Raw genomic sequence first — 19599 nt, 5'->3', positions numbered from 1 at the left:
TTCAGAGGCACTCCACCTAGCAATCCCCCTCTCCCCTTTCTCCCCAATACAGAGCTGCTTTATGAAATCTGCGGTCACCTTTTGATTTCCTGCAATATAGGGCCAAGGAAACCTGTCCACAACTTTCATAAAAGGTTCACTTTCACAGGGTGGGGGAGAGAAGCTTGTGGGGGGTGGCAGCGGGCAGGGGTGGGGGGAGACCAAACTCAAACACCTTTCAGCATAAGGAGAACCCCCCCCCCTTTCAGCTCCCTGCAATATGCATTTCAACCTCACATTCTTTTCAAAGTTTTTAATAAGATACCAAACATGCAGATACCTCTCTTCAAAAGCAGACTGCTTCAAAAAAAGAAGTTGCAGTTGCTGATAACCCAATGTGCATCGTGGTAGAAAAGTGAACAGTGTGCAAATAAGTTTTTAAGATGTTTACAGTTCTTTTCTATGTATATAATAGTTATATAGACAGATATACCTTTTGGAAAGACAAACCACCATTCTGTGAGTGTGTTACTTAACTGTCTGTATACCAACTGCAACTTTATTTTCCAATAAAGATTTTAAAGTGATTAGCTTGCAAACTTTGCTAATTTTCTCTTGAATCAAAGGTGGGGCAGAAGAGGGTCAGGACATCAGAGAGAACATGAACAGCGAATGTTTTTCCCCAACAGTTAAATTGGGGGCTTATAAGCAGCTGGTCCACTTTGTAACAGTCAAGAAGCAAAACCAGGCAGGGGAACATTGCAGAAGTTGGTGTGCTGATGCTCCAAATGGCTAAGAGACAAATGGGTGGGCAGACTAGCCAAATCAGAAGTGGGCTAGTGTTTTATTTGCAAGAGTGAGCCAACTGTGTGTTAAACTGCCTCCATGAAGACCAGAAACTGTCGATGAGGGGGTCACAACTACCCACAAAGAGCAGCTGTCTGATGTACTCTCCTGTATGCCTGGCAGTGAGACAGCAGCAGGAACCCCCCCCCCCGCCAAATCTGGAAGGGTGGCCCCAGCTCCGCCCACTCCCAAGGGCCTCCCCACTTGGGATTTAAGAAAAGGGCTCTTAAACTGGGGTCCCCAGCTGCTGCTGCCGCACTACAACTCCCATCATCCCCAGCCACCATGGCCTTTGGGAGTTGTAGTCCAGCAACAGCTGGGGGACCCAGTTTGAGAGCCCTTGCCTTAATGAATGCAGGCCTGCTCCGGGCAGGAGAAAAGACTGGGTGTGGGAGCCGAGGGGGCAGGGACTCTGTGCGGGCAGCGAGACTGCCCCACACATTTTAAGTGCTTTCAGTCGAAATCCAGGCTTTGTTTGGGTTGGGTTGGTCTGAATGAAAACACAGAGGGGGAGCAGCGCCTAAGCCCTGCTCCACACCAGAAGCAGGTTCTCGGGGGGGGGGGGGGCTCTACTCGAGGGGAAGAATATCCAGTTGCCCCCACCCCACCTGCTCGCAGTCCGTGCGCTGCTCTTGCAGGCGAGAGGCTCCTCCCTTGCTGCTGAGGCCCCAGACCAGCTTCCTCTCTGCAGGGCGCTTTGTGGGGGGGAGCAGCCCTTCCAGAGACGGGAAATCACTGGACACTGCGTGAGAAATGCAGATTTACACCAAGGAGAAGCAGCCCTGGATGCTCTTTTCTCCCCAGGAGGCTCTCACAGATGCCTTTTGAGCAGCAGCAGGGCTGAGAGCAACTGTGGATTCCAGGGGCAGGTCTCCTCGTGGGAAGTCCCCGTCACCCTGTCCATGCAAGAAAGACGCTGATGAAGAGCTGGGTTGGGACTGGAGGGTGGGGGGGAGGAGGAAGGAGGGCCAGGGCCCCCCCACCTGAGCACAGACACACACACCCCTGTCACTCCCACTGCCCTTCAGTCCTGGCAGGCCAACACACCCACCTCTGACTGGGCCCCGCTTTGGGAGCCGCTCCCACTGGTTCCTCTGCAGGCCAGATGGCAGCCTCCCCACGGGAAAGACCCACCCCACTGCCCCCCCGTCTTGTGCCAAGGTCGGAAACTAGTCAATGGTGGCAGTAAACTTCGCTGCACCCCCTCCCCCCCCACCTGCAATTCCACAGCCTGCTTGCATCTCAGAAGGCCCATCCCGACTCGAGGGGCTTCTCCTCTCGGCTGCCGGCTGCCGCTCTCCTCCTCCTCCTCCGCGGAGCCCCTGCCTGCCTTGCAAGAAGCGCAAATGCCGAGAGGGAGACGGGCTTTATTGGTGGGAAGCGGGAAGGGCTAGCCGATGACGCGGCTGATGGCCTGCAGGGAGGGGAACTCGTCGTCCTCCAGGTGCAGGGCTTTGTGGGCGGCCAGGTCCTGCGGCATCAGCACCTGCTGGCAGTTGGGGCACACGCAGCAGCAGCCCAGCTCGGGGCCCAGCTCCGCCTGCCAGGCACCCTTCCGGCTCTTCCTCGACTTGCCCGCAGAGCAGGAGGTGGAGGAGAGGCAGCCGCCGGGCGGCTCCCGGGCCTTGGAATCGTTGTGGGCGGCCAGCAGTTCCTGCTGCTTCGCTGTGTCCGGCAACAGCACCAGGAGCTCGTGGAAGATCTTCGGGAAGTTCTCGCCCAGCAGCTCCTGGCAGCTTCTGTAATACTGAGCTGCCGAAATCAGTCCCTGGGTGGGTGGGGGGGGGGGAGAGAGGAGGGTCCCGGTCAGAAGGGCAGGAGCAGGGAAAGGGGCCCCCAGGCCACTTGGGAGCCGCCGCGCTGAAGGCCCCAGGGGAGGGGGGCGAGCGCGCAGGGAGGGGCCGGCCTGCTACTCACCTGCCTGAACTGTCCCGAGTACGTCTTGAACTTGTTGAACTGGGACTCGTCGTTTTGAAGAAACTCCTTGATGGACTGGATGAGCTGGATGTTTCGCTGCTGGAAGTTTTCCAGTATTAAGTAGGTGCCGTGACATGGTTTTGTCCTGTTTTGAGCGGGAGGGAAAAACAAGACTTCAGCGTCCCTTGGAGTGATCGGCAAGGCTGTTGTGGCTGGGGATGATGGGAGTTGTGTCGGGAACCCCTGCTCTAAGTTGGGGAGGGGGGTGCCAAAGGAGGCACAGCTGCCTCTGGTTCCTGGCAGCTCTGGTTGCTCCCCTCTCTCCTGCCTTGCCCAAGAGCTGTGCAGCCTGCAGGCTAGCTATTCACCAGGTGCAGCTGCACATACACGCTACCTGACCTCCCTGACGGGGGACTGAGCCTCCACCAGGCTCATTCCTCCATATCTCGGGCGGAGGGAAAGATTCTGGGCCCAGATCCCGGAGAAGAGGCAATGCTGTGCTGACCCCGGAGAGCCGCTTCGCCCATTCGGCCAGGGCACTTACTCTTTCACCAGAGGCGTGGGGGGGGCAAGCTCCGAGACCGTGGTGGGCGGGATAGAAGCGAAGCCGGGAGGCGGCTTGCTGAGAGGCACCGGCAGCCCCAGAGGTGGTCCGGGGCTATTCAGCAGCACCACTGAGTTGAAGCCTGGAAAAGGAGGGAGAAGCAGTCAGTGGGGCAACACAACCGGCCTCGGGCCCCTTTGCGAGGAGCACCCGCCCATGAGGTCAGGGCGGCTGGAGGGCTCAGCCTGAGCAAAGGTGAGCAGAACGCGGAGAAGAACTGTGGCCGGAAGCAGACGCAACGGTGACCTCTCCTTGCATGGGGACCTGCTGCCCGTCTGAGCCAACACAGACCGACAGCCTGACCCCACGTAGGGGGGAAACCCGGAAGGGGCGTGAGGCTCGGAGGGGCCGGGTCAGGCTCCTCTCGGGGCTCCCAAGCCAGGCTGCAGGGATGTGCCAGGCGTGGTGGGGCTTTCCTTCAAGAGTGCCCGGGAAGGGCAGCCGGTCCGAAACGCAGCCACTGCCACAATTTCAAAAGGGCTCCTCCGCTGGGCTCCAATCGAGCTGTCAGTGGTGACCAAGGTGGCCCCACGTGGCTGAGGCCAGGGGGCCCGAAGGGTGTGAAGGCGCTCAGCCCTGGAGGTCCTCTTTGGAACACAGCCTCGAGCTTGCCTGGGCACCCCGGAGCCGTTTAGTGGAGAGGCCCCCCAGCCCTGGCACCCTCCGAGGAGCTCCACTCCCCAGCTTGCCTCCCGCTCCAAGTCCCAGGTACGCAAGGGACAAGGGGAGGGCCTGGGGGCACTCTGCATCTGCTCAGAAACACTTCCGCCTGCAGCGGCACAGCAAGAGAGCCCGGCTCGTGCACTGGAGAGGGGCTGCAGCTCAGCAGCAGACCAGGCGGAGCAAGACGTACGAGCCGTGGCTGGACCCAGACAGAGGCTGGCCTTCCCTCCCTCTCGCGTCCGGCAGCCCCCTTGGTCTCCGAGGCGTCCCTAGGTTTCCCCCCACACACTATCAAGCACAGCCGCCTGCTTGAAGGACTAGGCACTTCGTTTTTTAAAACGAACGGAGCGTGAGGTTGAGGAAGCGGGATTCCGCACCCACGGCCACCTGCACCCTGCCCTGGGCTCCAGCCTCCGCGTCCCTCGGCTCCCCAAGCAGCCCTCACCTGGGGGCGGAGGCATCCGAGGAGGCCCAGCGCTTCCCAGGGCTGGAAAGTCTTCCTGAGGCAAGAGGGGCTGGCTAGCCACCGGGGGCTTCTGCAGGCCGGGCGGCTCTTTGGACGCAGCGCAGGGGGCTGCCGGCTCCTCCGAGAGGCCGTTCACCACTGCAACCCCAGCTCGGGGGGGCAGCGAGGCGCCGGGGGGGTTGCTGGAGGGCTGCTCCGCCTCCGGGGGCTTCTCCGCGCAAGGGGCAGGGCCTGGCCGGGCCTCCGGCAAGGGGGGCGGCGATGCCGGCCTCTGCTTCTCGGACCCCACTTTCTTCTTTTTGCCCACTTTCACAAAAGTCTGCGAGCCGGAGGCTGCCAGCAAGGAGGAGACGTCGACCATGGTGGGAGCGCGGCGGGTCTCCTGGGTGGTCACGCTGCCGCCGCTGCCACCGCCCTCCTCGTCCGCAGCGATGGCAGGCTTGCTCTTCTTGCCTCCTTTCCCGCTGCTGGCCGGTGGGGCTGGCTTCTTGGCGGGCTGGCTCAGGGAGGAGCTGCTGGAGGCAGCGGCGCGGACCGCATTCTTACTGGCGCTGTTGTTCCAGGCGGAGGTTAGGGTGGACACCATCTTAGTGCTCGGCCGGACTTTGGATACCAAGGCGGGGAAGTCCTCCTCCTGAAAGGCCGTCTTCTTGGCCGTCGCCGTGTACGTCAAGGACAGGGCAGAAGAGAGCGGGGTGGGAGCGGAGGAAGAGAGGCTGGGGAAATCCTCCTCCTTCAGTTTTACCAGCGCCGGCTGGGCTGAGCTGTGGGAGGAAGGGGAGCCATTCATGCTCATACAAAGGGTTTGAGTCGCCCTCACAGAATTCAAGAAGTTGTGGGGCGGGGGGGGGGGAGAAGACCCCAGGCGGGGCTTTGGCAGCCTTGGCAGGGGGGAGAACTCACTTGGGAGTCCCGGTGACTACCAGGGAAGACTCTCTGTTGGTCCCAGGGAGGGCGGGGCCTGCTGTACAGGCAGAATTGTGAAGGAAACCCAACTGGGAGGAAGGCGAGGGTAGCTGGAGCTGTGGCCACATGTGCACAAGGTGGAGTGTGAGTACAAAAGGGCTGGGGAAATAACTTGGCCACCAAGGAAAACCCCAGAGAAGGAAACAGCACTGGACCACTGCCAGGAACCTCCTCCTCCTCTCTTGACTGAGACGGGCAGGCAGGCAGGAGTTCCCTCCTCAGGAAGGCACAGCGATGCCCTTCCGAACCACCTCGCGGCGGCGGCGGCGGCTGTGGGGTTCTGGTGCAGAGGGGAGCAGCCTGGAGGCAGCAGCAGCGCGAGGAGGAAGCGGCTGCAAGGGGGAGCGGACTCCCAGCCCAGAGCTGAACTCCAGGCTGAACTCCTGAGGGGGGCCAGGTGGGTGGAAACCCCCCCCCACATTCCACATCACGGCGCCCTGTGGGGGGCCGGGGGGCAGACAGGCCTGCCCGGCAGCGGGGAGGGGACCCCCTGGCCTTTGGGTGCCTTCCAACTCGACGGTGCTCCAAAGGGGTACCTGAGGGTGGAGGCCACGGCCGGCGAGCCAATGGCTGGGAAGTCCTCTTGGCTCAGAGTCGCCTTTGGAACGGCTTCCTTGGGAGCTTGGGAAGAAGCAGAGAGAGGCAAAGGTGGTCATTCCTCCGGGGAAACCCGCCAGGCCAGCGGCCTCCGCCCTGGCGGCTGTGCTCTCTGCTGGGCCCGCCCGCCTCCCCCGGCCCTCACCTGGCCCGTCGGCGGGAGGCTTCGGCCCCCGCTTGGAGCTGCTCGGGTCCGGCTCCTTCTTGTCCTCCTTTTTGGCCCGGCTGCTGTCCTCCTTGTCCTCCCCCCGTCTCTTCTCCTCTTGCCTTCTGGCGGCTACTGAGGCCCTGACCGCTGCAGCCACGTCGCGGTCTTCTTCTTCCCTGGGGAGTTTGGGGAGAGCGCAGCGGAGAAGGGTCAGCGAGCGCAAGAGGACACTCAACGGCTGATCTCCCTCCTCCGCTGAGCGAGGCAGGCTGGGGCAAGGCTTCCTCTGGGCGACAGGCAGAGTCCCGGTGCCAAGACCCCAAGGAGAGGGGCTGCCCAGGCAGCCAGCGACACACAAGCCAGGAGGTGGAGAGAGAGGGCTTGGCCTGAGGCCACCCACAGAGCCCCCGGGGCAAGCAGGGACCGGGACCAGTCTTCCCTCTAGCAGGGATGCCCAGCTGTTGTGGACTACAACTCCCAGAATCCCCAAGCAAAAGCCACTGCAGCTGGGGATGCTGGGAGATGTAGTCCACAACAGCTGGGAATCCCTGCTAGAGGGAACGCTGACCTTGACCCAAGCGTACCGCACTGGCCGGAGGTGATGGGAGGTGTAGTCCCACAACGCCTGGAGACCTTCGTTTAAGAACCCCGGTGCGAAGCTGTTCTTGTACTGCCATGCAACAAATAGTGGTGTTTGGGGGCAGAGCGAGAGAAGATTGGGGGTGGGGGGAAGACCGGATCTTCACCAGAGCTGGACTGCATACCCCAGTCTCTGGTGCAGAGGGCCGCCTGGTGCTGCCCCCTGCTGGCAAAGACAGGGACCGAGGCCCATGTGTGCCATGACCAGACTGAATGTTGAGCATCTCCACAGTGACCTCAAGACCCAAGGGTCTTCCGCCACTGTGGCTGGGGATGAGGAGAGCTGCTGACCCAACAACCTCTGGGGACCGGAGGCCGGGAACCCCGGACCTCACCGACAGCGAAGGCTCAGCCACAAAGCCGGAATTTGGTCCGGAGCGGGTTGGTTTCCTGGATGGGACTCCTTATAGAAGACACGGCTGGGTGTGTGAGTCTTGTCGTTTTTTGCTGCTGCAGGCATTCCAGAACAGGGAAAGCAACAGATGAGTTGCCTCAAGAGACTCACTCAACGGGAAGGGCTCCATCGGCACACCTCCCTTGCACGGCCTCCCCTTGTCTCTGCTGTGGGGCCAGTGACCCCTTTTGGGCAGCGGGCCCCAAGTATACCACCCTTCACAAGCCACTTCCTGGCCCCCCCACATCCCTCCTGCCCCCCCAGACTTGCTCCTCAACAGCATCCCCACTCCCTACCCCCCCCCGATAGGGACCCACAGGCAGGGCAGGCCTCTCACCTCTTGTACCGCCAGCTGCCCCTCCGGTTTTGCTGCCCTCCACGCAGCCCTGACCTGCCGCCTCGCGCCTGCCGGTTATACCGATCGACCTCTTCGTAGTCTTCTCCACCCACGACCCCTGGAGTGTGGGGAGGAAGAGAGCAATTCATCAAACCAAATCTTGATCACAGCCAGCAACCAGCTTCAGATAGTGAACAGCCTCTATAGAACAGCAGCAGCAGCAGCAAGAGTGACAACAATCTCGGCAAAGCAAGAATTTGTGCATGCCGAACATATAACACAACTCTAGCTTATGTACTAACAATCACGTTAGCCAGAGCGTAACTGATGACAGTTGTTACGACACAATTTACGGATTTTGACGGCTGCTGCACAAAATTCAGCAACGTGGCTTGCAATATCAGAATGCTGATCGGAGAGGAGGAGAATATAGAAAACCATTAGTTCTTCCAGGATACTTATTTAAAGACGGCGCTATCAGTTTATATCGCAGATCCCGAGAGAAGGAAAAGCAGCAGAGAACATGGCCCGCTGTTTCCCTCTCCAGGCATGGAGATGGGCATGTCCGATTGCACGGCCATGTTTGATTCATGTCTGGAATGTTCCAGTACCTGCCATCCAGGACGAAAGACCGAAGCACGCTAAACAGAATAGATTTAAACTAAATTGGGGGGTGGAGGGGGGAAAGAGTCCTGTTTGATTTGAAAAGGATCCTCTGCTAACTGAGCACACACAGGAAGCGGCACACATATGGCGTCGGGATTCATCGAGCCATCTAGCTCAGGATTCTCCAAACCAGCAGCTGCTCATCCTAACAGGCTGGGTGGGGGCGGGAGGAGGCCCAGCTGCTCCTGCTACCCAGTATCCGCTCAAGTGGCTCCTCCCTCTCTTGCGCCGCTTGCAGGCTGGCCATTCACCAGGTTGAGCTGCGTGGTTATGGCCGGGAGGAAGCCAGCTGATCAGCCAAGCCAACCCTTGGCTCTCAGGCCATGCATTCGACACAACCAGAAGACAGAGCGGCATCCTGTCCCCGATCCCTTCAGCCCCGCCCTACCCTCGTTCCTCCGCTGATGCCTGGGTGCATAGTTGAACTGGAGGTCGATCTGCCGGTTCTGCCTGGCCTCCGCCCGGTTCTTGCTGTGACAGGCCGTCTTGTGCGCTTTGTAGTCGATCTCCGTCCGGAAGGCGTGCGTGAACTGCTCCATGCTGCACCGGCCTTCTTCGCAGAGGAAGTGCTTCTCCCGGAAGTGCTCCCGGAGGAACTCGTAATCGCTGCAGAGGGGAAGGCAGAGGGCCGGTGGTGGGTTCAGCCCAGGGGCTCTCAGACTTGGGCCCCCGGATGTGGTTGGACTGAAACTCCCAGCATCCTTTGGCCAGTCGGGCTGAGGATGATGGGAATTGTAGTCCAACACCATCCGGGGACCCACGTTTGAGAACCCCGGGTAGCTCATTCACAAACAATGCTCAATACATATTATCTATCTATATTAACATACTGCCTGGTACGTGTATCTCTAGGTGGTGTACATGATTTAAAATACAAAAAATGTAGAACAGGATAAAACAAAACCATTTTATGAAATAAAACAAGCAATCTTCTTTTTATATATTTCTCTAAGGCATACGCATCGCTAATCCCATGTGTGGCAGCTCTCGCAGGAGTTTGCAAGCAGCTGCCCTGATAGTGACGGGGACGGGGTTGAAAAGGGTGGTGGTTGCTGCCTGGCTGGCTGGCAGGCAAAGAAAATGGTGGTGAATTGTGGCGAGTGGCCAGCCAAGAAGACAACGACAACGACGGCAGCAGCGGTCAGGCAGGGGGAGAAGACAGAGGGCGGGCGGGCAAGAAACTGGCAGTGGCAGGAGAAAGTGGCGGTGAGTGAACTAGAGGCACAGATGCTCTGCGCCTGGCCCAGCTAGTTTAAAATTAATTCCTTAAATCATGCATGGTGTGGAGAAAGTTGATAGAGAGAAATTTCTCGTCCTCTCTCACAACACTAGAACCAGGAGCCATCCCATGAAAGTGAAGTCTGGGCAAACGTAGGGCCGGCAAAAGGAAACATGTTTCCAAACAGCACAGAATCAGTTTATGGAATTATCTGCCACATAATGTGATGGCCACCAGCTTGGATGGCTTAAAAAGGGAGGTAGACACATTCATGGAGGGCAGATCTATCAATGGCTACTACCCTGGTTGGCTATAGGCCACCTCCAGCCTCAGAGGCAAGGTGCCTCTTGATTGATTGGTTGATTTTCTGATCAATGCCAGTTGCAGGGGAGCCACAGCAGCAGGAGAGAGGGCCTGCCCTCCCCTCTTGCCTGGGGGCTCCCCAGAGGCATCTGGTGGGCCCCTGTGCGAAACAGGAGGCTGGACTAGGTGGGCCTCCTTGGGCCTGATCCAGCAGGGGTGTCCTTATGTTCTTAACTAAAAGTCTGAGAAAACCGGTGTGTCTTCGGAGTCTTTTAAAAAAGAGCCAGAGATGGGAAAGTTCTTATTTCGACAGGGAGTACATTCCAGAGCCCTGGGGCAGCCACCAAACGAGGCGGTGGCAACCCTAACCGGACCTCCCCAGACGACCGTAACTGGCGGGAGGGTTCAGTCTGTGGTGGCAAAACGGCAGGCCAGTTTGCCTCCGAGGCTGAGACCCAGGCACCATGGACAAACCTGTAATATTCTTGCGCCCCGTCCGAATCGCAGAAGTGGCAGAAATAGTGGTCTCTTCTCAGATGCTTCAGCAACTCGTCGTTATCCAAATAGCGCTCGTCACAAAATTTACACAGAGGATGGCCGCGATGGGAGGTGTCGTCCGGGTCCCCATGGATTCTATGCCGGGCGAGGTCCTTGCGCGAGTACCACTTGCGCTCGTACGTAAAGATCTGCAACACGAGAGCACGGCCGTCAAGCCACCTGCGGGTGCGCCCTCTCCCTGCCCCGGTCCGGGTCCGCCAACCCCGCAGCCACTTGCCTTCAGGTGCTTCATGCACAGCTTGCAGCAGAAGAGCTCGTGCTGCTTCCTCATGTGCTGCTCCAAGTCCACAATGGTGGCAAATGGCTTGGCCTCCGGGCACAGCGGGCATTCGTGCTGCAAGAGCTTCCTAGGAGAGGCAAAGATGCCAGAGGAGGCACATAGGACGCTGCCATACACCGAGCCAGACCCTGGGTCCATCTAGCTCCGTATTGTCTTCACAGACTGGCAGCGGCTTCTCCAAGGCTGCAGGCAGGAGTCTCTCAGCCCTGTCTTGGAGATGCTGCCAGGGAGGGGACTGGGAACCTTCTGCATGCACGCAGACAGGTGCTCCTCCCAGAGCTGCCCCATCCCCTCAGGGGAATACTGAAGGCAAGTACCATATTGTGAGTGTGTGTGTACGTGCACCTGCACAGCAGGGCATCCCATCCCCTTTGCTCTTGTATTGGCCTCCTTAACATTTTACAAGACTGAACTGGGCGGGGGAGCCTCTTGGATTTCATTACAGGAACACCTTACCTTCCCCCCCCATCTGAGCCAGGAGACAATGCTCTGGGTGCGTTCCCTTTAGGCCCCCACCCCCCTTCATACACACTGCCTGATTCTTCATGCATACTGTCTAGGTGCCTGGAAGACGGCAAGCTGTATTTTATTTCATGGTTTGTTTGTTTTTTGAGAGGGAGAAGATATACAGTACAACCCCAGGGCAATACTATGTGTCAGACATGGCAGAGGCAAACACAACATAAAGTTGCACCGTATTTACCCCCAAAAGGAGGTGACTCTGAATTTAAGATGATGCTTTGAAAGACAGAGGTTCAATTACTGGTTATACCCGTATTTACTCACCCAAAAAGAGAACTCTGCACTCAAGATGACTGCCCTATATTTAACAGGGAAAAACTGGGGGGAGCCTTGTCTTGGATTTGGGTAAACATGGCATTTCAGTGTTTTCTATCAGCCACCTTGAAGAGCTTTCTGGGTTGAAAGGTGGGACAGAAACCAAAGAATGCCGTGAGTATGCATGTAACTGCCTTTTAGCTGTTCCTTTTCCGACCCAAAACACTGTCCAAAGCACCCAAGGAAAAGTAGCTGCAGGAGGCTTACCTATAGAGAGCATAAACTTTTCCATCAGTAAAATAGATCTCATATTTCTTATCGTATTGTAACTGGCTGAGCACTATAGTCGAAAAGGACGTCAGCTTCCTCCCAAACACCACCTGCACAGGACACAAGGAGGGGAGTTAGAGGACGCAGCACAGCAGAGCAGGTGATGCAGGCCCCACAGATCAGCCCACAACCCTGGGATGGGTCCTGGAGCGATAATCGGGGACACGCCCAGCAAACGGAGGGTTGAGTTGGCAGGTGGGAGACCTATATTCAAACCCCAGCTCACCACTAATTCACTCTTGCTTGGCCTACTTGATTCCACACCAGGAACAGCTCATCCCAACGAGCCACATGTGTGTGCGCACACATGCACGTCTGTGTGTGTGAAGCACAGCTGCCTCCACCTCCCTCTTCTGTCCTGTGCTGCCTGCAGGCTGGCCACCCAACAGGTAGAGCTGCGTGGTTAGCCGCACAGCTCTACTTGACAATGGCGCTCCAGGAAGCTGGTGTCTTCTGTGGTGCCCCAACCCCAGCTCAATAAAGGCAGAGCAAGGGTCATCATCACTTCCCATGAGTCACTGGGAAAGGGAGGGAAAGAAAGCTAGCTCAGGGGTTCTCAGCCAAAGGCCACTGGGGCTGGGCATGATGGGAGTTGCAGCCCAACACCACCAGGTAGCCCAAGACTGAGAACCCCCGGCCTAGAGAAGATACAACCCAGACTGGGCTGTCCAGGTCAGGCACTCCCAGCTTTTGCCTGCAAAGGAAGTTGCAGCAAAACGTTTGAAGATGGGACAGCAGCATGTTGAAAACCTGAAACCAGAATGCAAATCAAGCAATTCCCAAACCCAGAAAGGTCACTCTCCCCAAGCTCCCTGCAGGCCCTGACACTTGGGGTTAGCAACAGCTGTCTCCTGACTTGCTCCACCTTTTAGGAAATGCCCGGATTTGGGAGAGTGGGGCAGAGAGTGACCACTGTGCACTTTCACCGTTTTGAAGGGCACCTAGAGCACCTTCCTTATGAGGCAAGGCTACACCACCTGCGGCTATTTAGTTTAGAAAGACGACGACTGTGGGGAGACATGACAGAGGCCTATAAAATCATGCATGGTGTGGAGATGTGGATAGAGAGAATTTCTTCTCCCTCTCACATAACACTAGAACCAGGGGTCATCCCATGAAATTGATTGCCAGGAAATCTAGGACCAGCAAACGGAAGTACTTTTTCACACAAGACATAATCAACTGGTGGAATTCTCTGCCACGAGATGTGGTGACAGCCAACAACCTTAAGAAGGTTTGGATAACCTCATGGAGGAGAGGTCTATCAACAGCTACTAGGCCATCTCCAGCCTCAAAGGCAGGATGCCTCTGACTACCAGTTGCAGGGGAGTAACAGCAGGAGGGAGGGCATGCCTTCAACTCCTGCCTGCAGGCTTCCAGTGGCATCTGGTGGGCCACTGTGTGAAACAGGATGCTGGACTAGATGGGCCTCCTCGGGCTTGATCTAGCAGGGCTGTTCTTATGAAGAACTGCTACATTACAGAAGCCAAGGGCAGGAGTGTGCATGGATTGTTTGGCACAGTTCAGTCCAAATTCAAACCGAAGTGCAGGTAAGCAAACTGGTTCGGTCAAACCGATCGGCTGAACCGGTCAGTTTGACAAACCAGCCTGAAGCAGTTCACAGTTGAACCGCTCAAACTGATCTGGTTCGCAGCACTTCAGTTCGCATTAAACCAGTTCTACACATCCCTAGCCAAGGGTACCATCCAACAGGAGCTTCCACTGCGCAGTTCTAGCTTACTCAAACTGAAGGTTTGCTCAAGACCCAAAGTTGGTGGGATGGGGGTGCAGAACAGGCCACAGGGGCAAATCTCTCTCTCTCTCTCTCTCTCCGTTCTCCATCTTTAACTTGAGCCATGCAGGCTGGTCATTTGCTGAGGATCCCAACCTAATAACCAGCCCACACAGTTCAAGTTAAAGGTGGAGCAGGATGAGCAGAGAGAAAGACAGTCAGGGCAGGGACAGGAAGAGAGAGAGACAAGCAGCTGAGGCCTGTTCTGCACCTGTCTGCTCTGCCCTCCGCCTCCTCAGGCTTGGCAGTACCGACCGCCACTGGTTGCAACCCAGAGCGTTTGTTGCCTGCATCTTATGTAAGAGGAAGTGCCTCTGGCTAGCAACACACCGTTCCAAGAATAAATGGAATGCATCATCTAAATAGGATGCGAGAGAAAAAACTGAGGGAGCTGGACATGCATCCGGGTTGTAGAAATGCCTTTCTGCTGCAGCAGCAGCAGCAGCAACCACCAAGTCCTCTAGGACAAACAAAGGTACTGAGAGAAAAAGACAACTCAACTAGAAGTCACACGATCAGAAGAAACAGCAAGACGCATGGCTACCTCTCCCCCAACCTGGTCACTCCTCTAACCTACCTGCCAGGATTGTTGTGGACTTTCTCAGCTCTCTAGGGAAAAAGAGCAGGATACACAAGCAAGAACTTAGTAAGGTAGAGGCTGCCATCGGTGGTCTCTCCAGAAAGCATCCCCAGAGCCCCTCCAGGTAGGTGGGGCCAGACGGGCGGAGCTGCTTTCTGGACTCACAAGGCTGGAGATGTCCATCGGTCCATCGGGAATGCCCAGCCTCAGAAGGGGTTGCTGGCTGCAGGGTTCCCTGCCTCTGCTCATCCCACCCTGCCGGCCACCTCACGGCTTCCAGTTCCCCATTCCAAGCTGCACAACGCACAGCCGGAAGGATGAGATAACACAGCCACTGCAACCAGCTCCAACATTTGGCAGCAGCTACTGCTCAAAGATGCTCTGGAAACAGAAGGGAGACAAACCAGAGCATGGGAAAGAAGGAAATCACAAGGCAGACTGCCTGGTGTGCAGTTCAGCAAACACAATTGCTTCTCAGAGGGAGGCTGCAGGCCATGGGAGAAATGGAAAGCGAGAAGATAAAGACCCGGTCTGCTCCCCCCGGGACTCAAAACATGACTGTGTGGGAAAGATCCGGCTTTAAATGCTCCACCACCATCTCCTTCAGTGCCTTCAGGTGACAGGAACTCGGCTTAAATTCCCCACCGGACCGTGGCTCAGCAATTCGGGGCTCCTGTGACGGCACCTTCCACAGCCAGGGGGGCTGCTCTTCCTTTCTAGAGGAAAGTGGCTCCCTCGACACCCATCCACCCTGCTCCTCCTTCCTCGCCTTTAAGAAGCACCCAACAGCATGCCTACCCGCTTCGGCTGCAAGCTCCCTGGCCGCTCTCCTTGCCACTACCAAGTCCCCTTCTTTGGAAAGGCAGCTTTAACAGGGCACTGATATTCTCTGAGAAAAGTCCCCGTTGGCAAGGGGTGCTACATCAATCAAAAAGCACGACTTGCTACCTCACTGCAAACGGGAAAAGTGGCCTGGTCCCAGACAAGAGGTAGCAAAGCACGGCGCAAGGCACACATTTTGCCCTGGAGGAGTCTTACAAGCCACAGCTCCCAGTTGCAGTCTTAGGAATCCAAGAGGCTCAGTCTTTACCAACAGCATGCAGGGCAGTAGCGGCTGGTCCCAAGGAGGCGGAGCAGGGGGTGGGGGCGGCGCAAAGGAGACCGCTCTAGTGGAGGCCCCTCTTTCTCTTCCTGCCCAAGAGCCATCTGCTTGCAGGCTGACCATTCATCAGGTAGAGCTGCGCAGAACAGCACAGCCCTCCTTTGGCGCCCCCAGCTCATTAGGACCAGCCGCTGATGCAAGGACCTTTGGGGGGAGTGAGAGGAGTGCTACCCCACTAGATTCCCTGAGGAATCTGCTTCCTTCCCAGACTCTTTTGCACTCTGCATCCCCATTTTTGAATGCACAGGACTTGGAGCAGGCCAGGAAGTGCTGTGATGCCTTTTCAAGGTGTGACGACAGGCTTCGCTGAACCTTGATCCCGACGGAAATGGACTCTTGCACCCTGGAGCGGAGTGTTGCCACTTGGCATTGGGCTGAGCCAGGGCAGGACGAACGGAAGGGACGCGATTCCTAGAGAGGGCACTTTATGAGCACGTCCACACACAAATTCTCCTGCCACCGGAAACACTCCTCCCCATCTCAGTGTTCACACACCAGCATGAATGTGGTATTTGGGGAAGGGACCCTTCCAGCGGCGGCTTTGGGACTTCAGAAAAGCACACCAGGGTGTGGAGCCAGACAGTCAACCATGACGAAGGGTTAGCACAGGGCAGGCCTGCTCCACTCCGGCCCTCCTGCAAATGTTGGCCTACAGCTCCCATAATCCCTGGCTAATGGCCACAGTAGCTGGGGATTATGGGCATTGTAGTCCAAAAACAGCTGGGGGGCCAAAGTTGAACAGGCCTGGGCTAGCACTACCCTATGCCACCGCCTCCTTCGACACATGAACCAAACCCTGACTGGAAGCATTAAAAGGAGCAAACAGACACAGCCCAGCTTCCTCACAAGAAGCACTGAAAGCCCCAGGAATAGTCTAGGGCAGGGGTTCCCAACCTTGGGTCCCCAGATGTTAACTAAAATTCCCACCATCCCCAGCCACATTGGTCTTCAGCCACTGTGGCTGGAGATGACGGGAGTTCTAGGCCAGCAACATCTGGAGAGCCAAGGCTGGGCACCTAGATCTAGACCAAGCCTGCTCCACTTTGGCGCCCCAGCTGTTTTTGGACTACAACTCCTATAACCCCCAGCCACAGTGACCAATAGCCAGGGATTGTGGGAGTTGTAGGCCAGCATCTGCAGGAGGGCCGAAGTTGAGCAGCTCTGATCTAGACACACCTAGGCTGTACTGTGAGGCCACCTGAGAATCGGGTCTCAGCTGCTCTGAGCTCTTGGGAGGATGGGCGGGGTCTGAGCGCAACGAACCAAGTTATTACACAAAGAGACACGCATTTAGAGAGGCAAGTATGCGCTGGAAATATGTCCTTTTGGGGCACCCAGCGGAACTGGGGGTTTCCCAGCTGCAGTGTGAATGCAGCCCTCACGAGCAGGAGCCCATCTCCGTCAGCTGGCCGGGACAGAGGCTGCATGGAGGCTCCACAGCCTTCTCTGACCTGGACACGCAAGACACCCCCAAGGGATGGCGTCACCAGAAAAATAAGCAGCCAAACAGGCCCTACTACAAAGGGAAGCTGGTCAGGAATTAGAAGGCGCTGAACAAGCAGACCGGGCATGTCCATTTGTGTACGTGGGCAACATCCTCTCTTATTGAATTAATTCCCCTTTGCAGTCCCTCATTACAAGCCAATGCAGGGCAAAGACTCGGCAAGCGAAACAGAAGACTCTCGCAAGAACGTGGCACCTGTTTCTGGACATGAAGCAGATGGCAGGCAGCCCCGGGCAAGCAAATCCAAGCATCGCTCCTCCCCCCTGCCCTACACATTTCCAGCAGTTTGTTCTTGCACGCCAAACTCTGCCCACACACTGGAGGGGGCTTTGGGCCCCAAAGCAAGACGCGGAACTAGAAGATACTGCGGGAGGGTTTGGCCCTAGCCTGTCCTCTCCAGCCACTTGGCCAAGCCAGCAAAGAAGAGAGAAAGGAGCTCACACCCCACGGGAGAGGTGGCAAGACGGCCCTGTGACTTCTCTGAATCTTGGGTGGCCGGCGGAGGCAGAAATCCCAGTGAGGACCCATCAGGCTGCGGATTTCCCCTCTCCAGAACCTGGATCAACCCACTGACCCTGCATGATGGCCCAGATGCCGGTTTGGCCTTCTTTGGGCATTCTGCCTATCACACACACACACACCCCCAACTACACCAGGATGGCAAGAGGGCAGTACAACTCCCATCACCCTCAGCCACAATTTATTACAGCTGGGGATGATGGGAGTTGTAGTTCAGCAGCGCCTGGAGTGCCATGCGTGGCCAACCCCTGCGCTAGGGTGTAAGGAGTCATGTTTTAACGGTGAGCTAATGGTGCAGCGGGGAAATGAGTTGATGATAAAACCGGAGGTCGCCAGTTCGAATCCCCGCTGGTATGTTTCCCAGACTATGGGAAACCACAGGGCTCTGTGGTCGCCAGGAGTCGACACCGACTTGACGGCACACTTTACTGCCGGAAGTACTGTCATTAGTATTTGCAGGCGATGCTAACTACCAGATCCTCAGTTGAATTTGGTTGTTTTGTAAACTTGCTACTACTAATCTACTAGCAGCAGCATAATCACAGTGGCTAGACTAACCGGCCAGGGATGCTCAAGGTGGAGTCTCCAGAGGTTGTTGGACTACAACTCCCATCACCCCCAGCCCCAATGCTGCCCTGCAACTCGGTACTGCAACTGAGAATGCGCTGCTGCTAGCAGATTAGTGGGAGTGGCACATTTACCGAATCACCACATTATTGCTGGCGGTAGTAGGATTATACTGTCTAGTACAGGGGTGGGCGAACTGGGCCCTCCAGCTGCTGTTGAACTACAACTCCCATCACCCCCAGCCAGGATGGTGGGAGTTGTAGTTCAACAACAGCTGGAGAAGCAAATCTGCCCTCTCCTGATCTAGCAGAACCTCTGCAGAAATCAGTGGCTCCCTGGAGCAGTGGGGTGGGGTCCCCCAACACTGGGGTGTACCCCCCCAGGATGTTGGACTACAACTCCTAGCATCCCTAGTCCCACCACTGGGACTGGGGATGATGGGAGTTGTAGTCCAACAAAAGCCCTGATCTAGCAGAACGTCTGCAGAGGCCAGGGGCTCCCTGGAGGAGCAGCAGCGGGGGGTTCCCACACTGGGGTGTGCCCCCACCCACGAGATTGTTGGACCACAACTCCTATCATCCCCAGACCCACTGAGGGTGGGGATAATGGGAGTTGTAGTCCAAAAGCCCTGATCTAGCAGTCCATTTGCAGAGGCCAGGGGCGCCCTGGAGCTGGAGGAGCAGCCCCCACCACCAAGAGGTTGTTGGACTACAGCTCCCATCACCCGCAGGAACAGGGGATGATGGGAACTGTAGTCCCACAGTCTCGTGGTGGGGGTGGCCACCCCCCGCTGCTCTTCCAGGGCGCCCCTGGCCTCGGCTCCCGCAGCCAGCCAGCCAGCCAGGGCCCCGCTCCGCGGCCCGCCCCGACTCACCTGGGCGAGCTCCTCCCGGCAGACGGCGCAGTAGCGCACCCCGCAGAGCGCCCGCATCCGCACCGAGCAGCGGTAGCAGATGGGGTGGTCGCAGCGGCCCAGCGCCACCACCTCCAGCTCGCCGCAGCACAGCACGCAGCTGCTGGCCGGGGGCCCCTCCGACGGGGGCGAAGCCGCCATGCCGCTCTCGCTGCCCTGCCAGGCCGCGCCGCCCCTGCGGCCTACTAGGCCCCGAGCGCCGCCTAGCAACCACCGCCCGCCCGCACAGAGATCGCGGCCTAGAGCGCTGCCACGGCTGCCGCCGCCGCCGCCAACCGCACATGCAGCAGGCACAGCGCGCCTAGAGAGAAAAAGCGCGGAGAGGCTTGCGCAGGGGCTACTTCCGGTCACTGCCCGAGACTTGAGCTAGAAACAAAAGAAAAACGCCTGTCTTTGTGGCGGGGTTGTTTTTTTGGCGCGGGGGTGACGACATGGCAATCCTGGATTTCTCCCATTGATTCCTATAGGCCGCTCCGCCCCGAGAAGAGAGAAACTGGGTGCGTAATTAAAACCCGGAAGTTTACTAGCGGGGCAACGAGGTGAGCTACTCTTGGTGTTTCTCCTCTCTAGGTTCTGCCTCCACCCGGCGAATCTCTCCACGCCTGTCGCCCCGCCTCTCTTGGAGAGTAGAGATGGTGAGCCTAGAGCTTCCATGTTGGTGACCATAGAGAACTGCAGACGCAGAGCGTCCCCTGAAAGAAGCAGAGCGCCCACTCCAGGCACTGGGCTGCAACTTTCGCCAGTTTTGATTGATTAAGAGCCATCAAATCGGCTTCTAGTGACCACACAGCAAGGGAGGCACCCCACTTAGTTTGCCTGCCAGTTCGAAGTGGGGGGGATCTCTTTAAGGGGGGGTACTCTTACCCCTCCCGC

The 19599-nt window shown here is 57.4% G+C and overlaps 1 protein-coding gene across 2 annotated transcripts; it reads right to left on the bottom strand.

Annotated features, from left to right (window-relative positions):
• Nucleotides 1–277: 277 nt before the first annotated feature.
• ZNF598 (zinc finger protein 598, E3 ubiquitin ligase) lies at nt 278–19269 on the bottom strand. 2 transcript variants are annotated; one of them, XM_053276261.1, is made up of 12 exons: nt 18688–19269; nt 11627–11739; nt 10520–10649; nt 10219–10430; nt 8611–8828; nt 7557–7674; nt 6184–6362; nt 5978–6062; nt 4455–5239; nt 3287–3428; nt 2743–2887; nt 278–2593 (listed from the first exon to the last, which is right to left on the bottom strand). In XM_053276261.1, exons 1-12 carry the CDS (start codon nt 18865–18867, stop codon nt 2216–2218), a joined length of 2685 nt encoding a protein of 894 aa, XP_053132236.1. In that variant the 5' UTR covers nt 18868–19269; the 3' UTR covers nt 278–2215. The 2 variants fall into 2 exon arrangements, with proteins under 2 accessions (XP_053132236.1, XP_053132237.1); XM_053276262.1 differs by lacking the exon at nt 18688–19269 and adding an exon at nt 14059–15133.
• Nucleotides 19270–19599: the final 330 nt, after the last annotated feature.

Source organism: Hemicordylus capensis, chromosome 13 (assembly GCF_027244095.1).
Source record: "Hemicordylus capensis ecotype Gifberg chromosome 13, rHemCap1.1.pri, whole genome shotgun sequence".
NCBI lineage: Eukaryota > Metazoa > Chordata > Lepidosauria > Squamata > Cordylidae > Hemicordylus > Hemicordylus capensis.
The sequence above is the reverse complement of the archived record's forward strand: the minus strand, read 5'-3'. Positions and strand labels throughout refer to the sequence as shown.

Excerpts from the sequence above, each read along its gene's own strand:
- ZNF598 (XM_053276261.1), bottom strand. The coding sequence starts at position 18,867 with ATGGCGGCTTCGCCCCCGTCGGAGGGGCCCCCGGCCAGCAGCTGCGTG. Across the intron at positions 7,675-8,610 it reads GCATCAGCGGAGGAACGAGG|GGGTCGTGGGTGGAGAAGAC; the intron begins GTAGGGCGGGGC and ends CCCACACTCCAG. Across the intron at positions 6,363-7,556 it reads GGCAGCTGGCGGTACAAGAG|GGAAGAAGAAGACCGCGACG; the intron begins GTGAGAGGCCTG and ends CAAACTCCCCAG.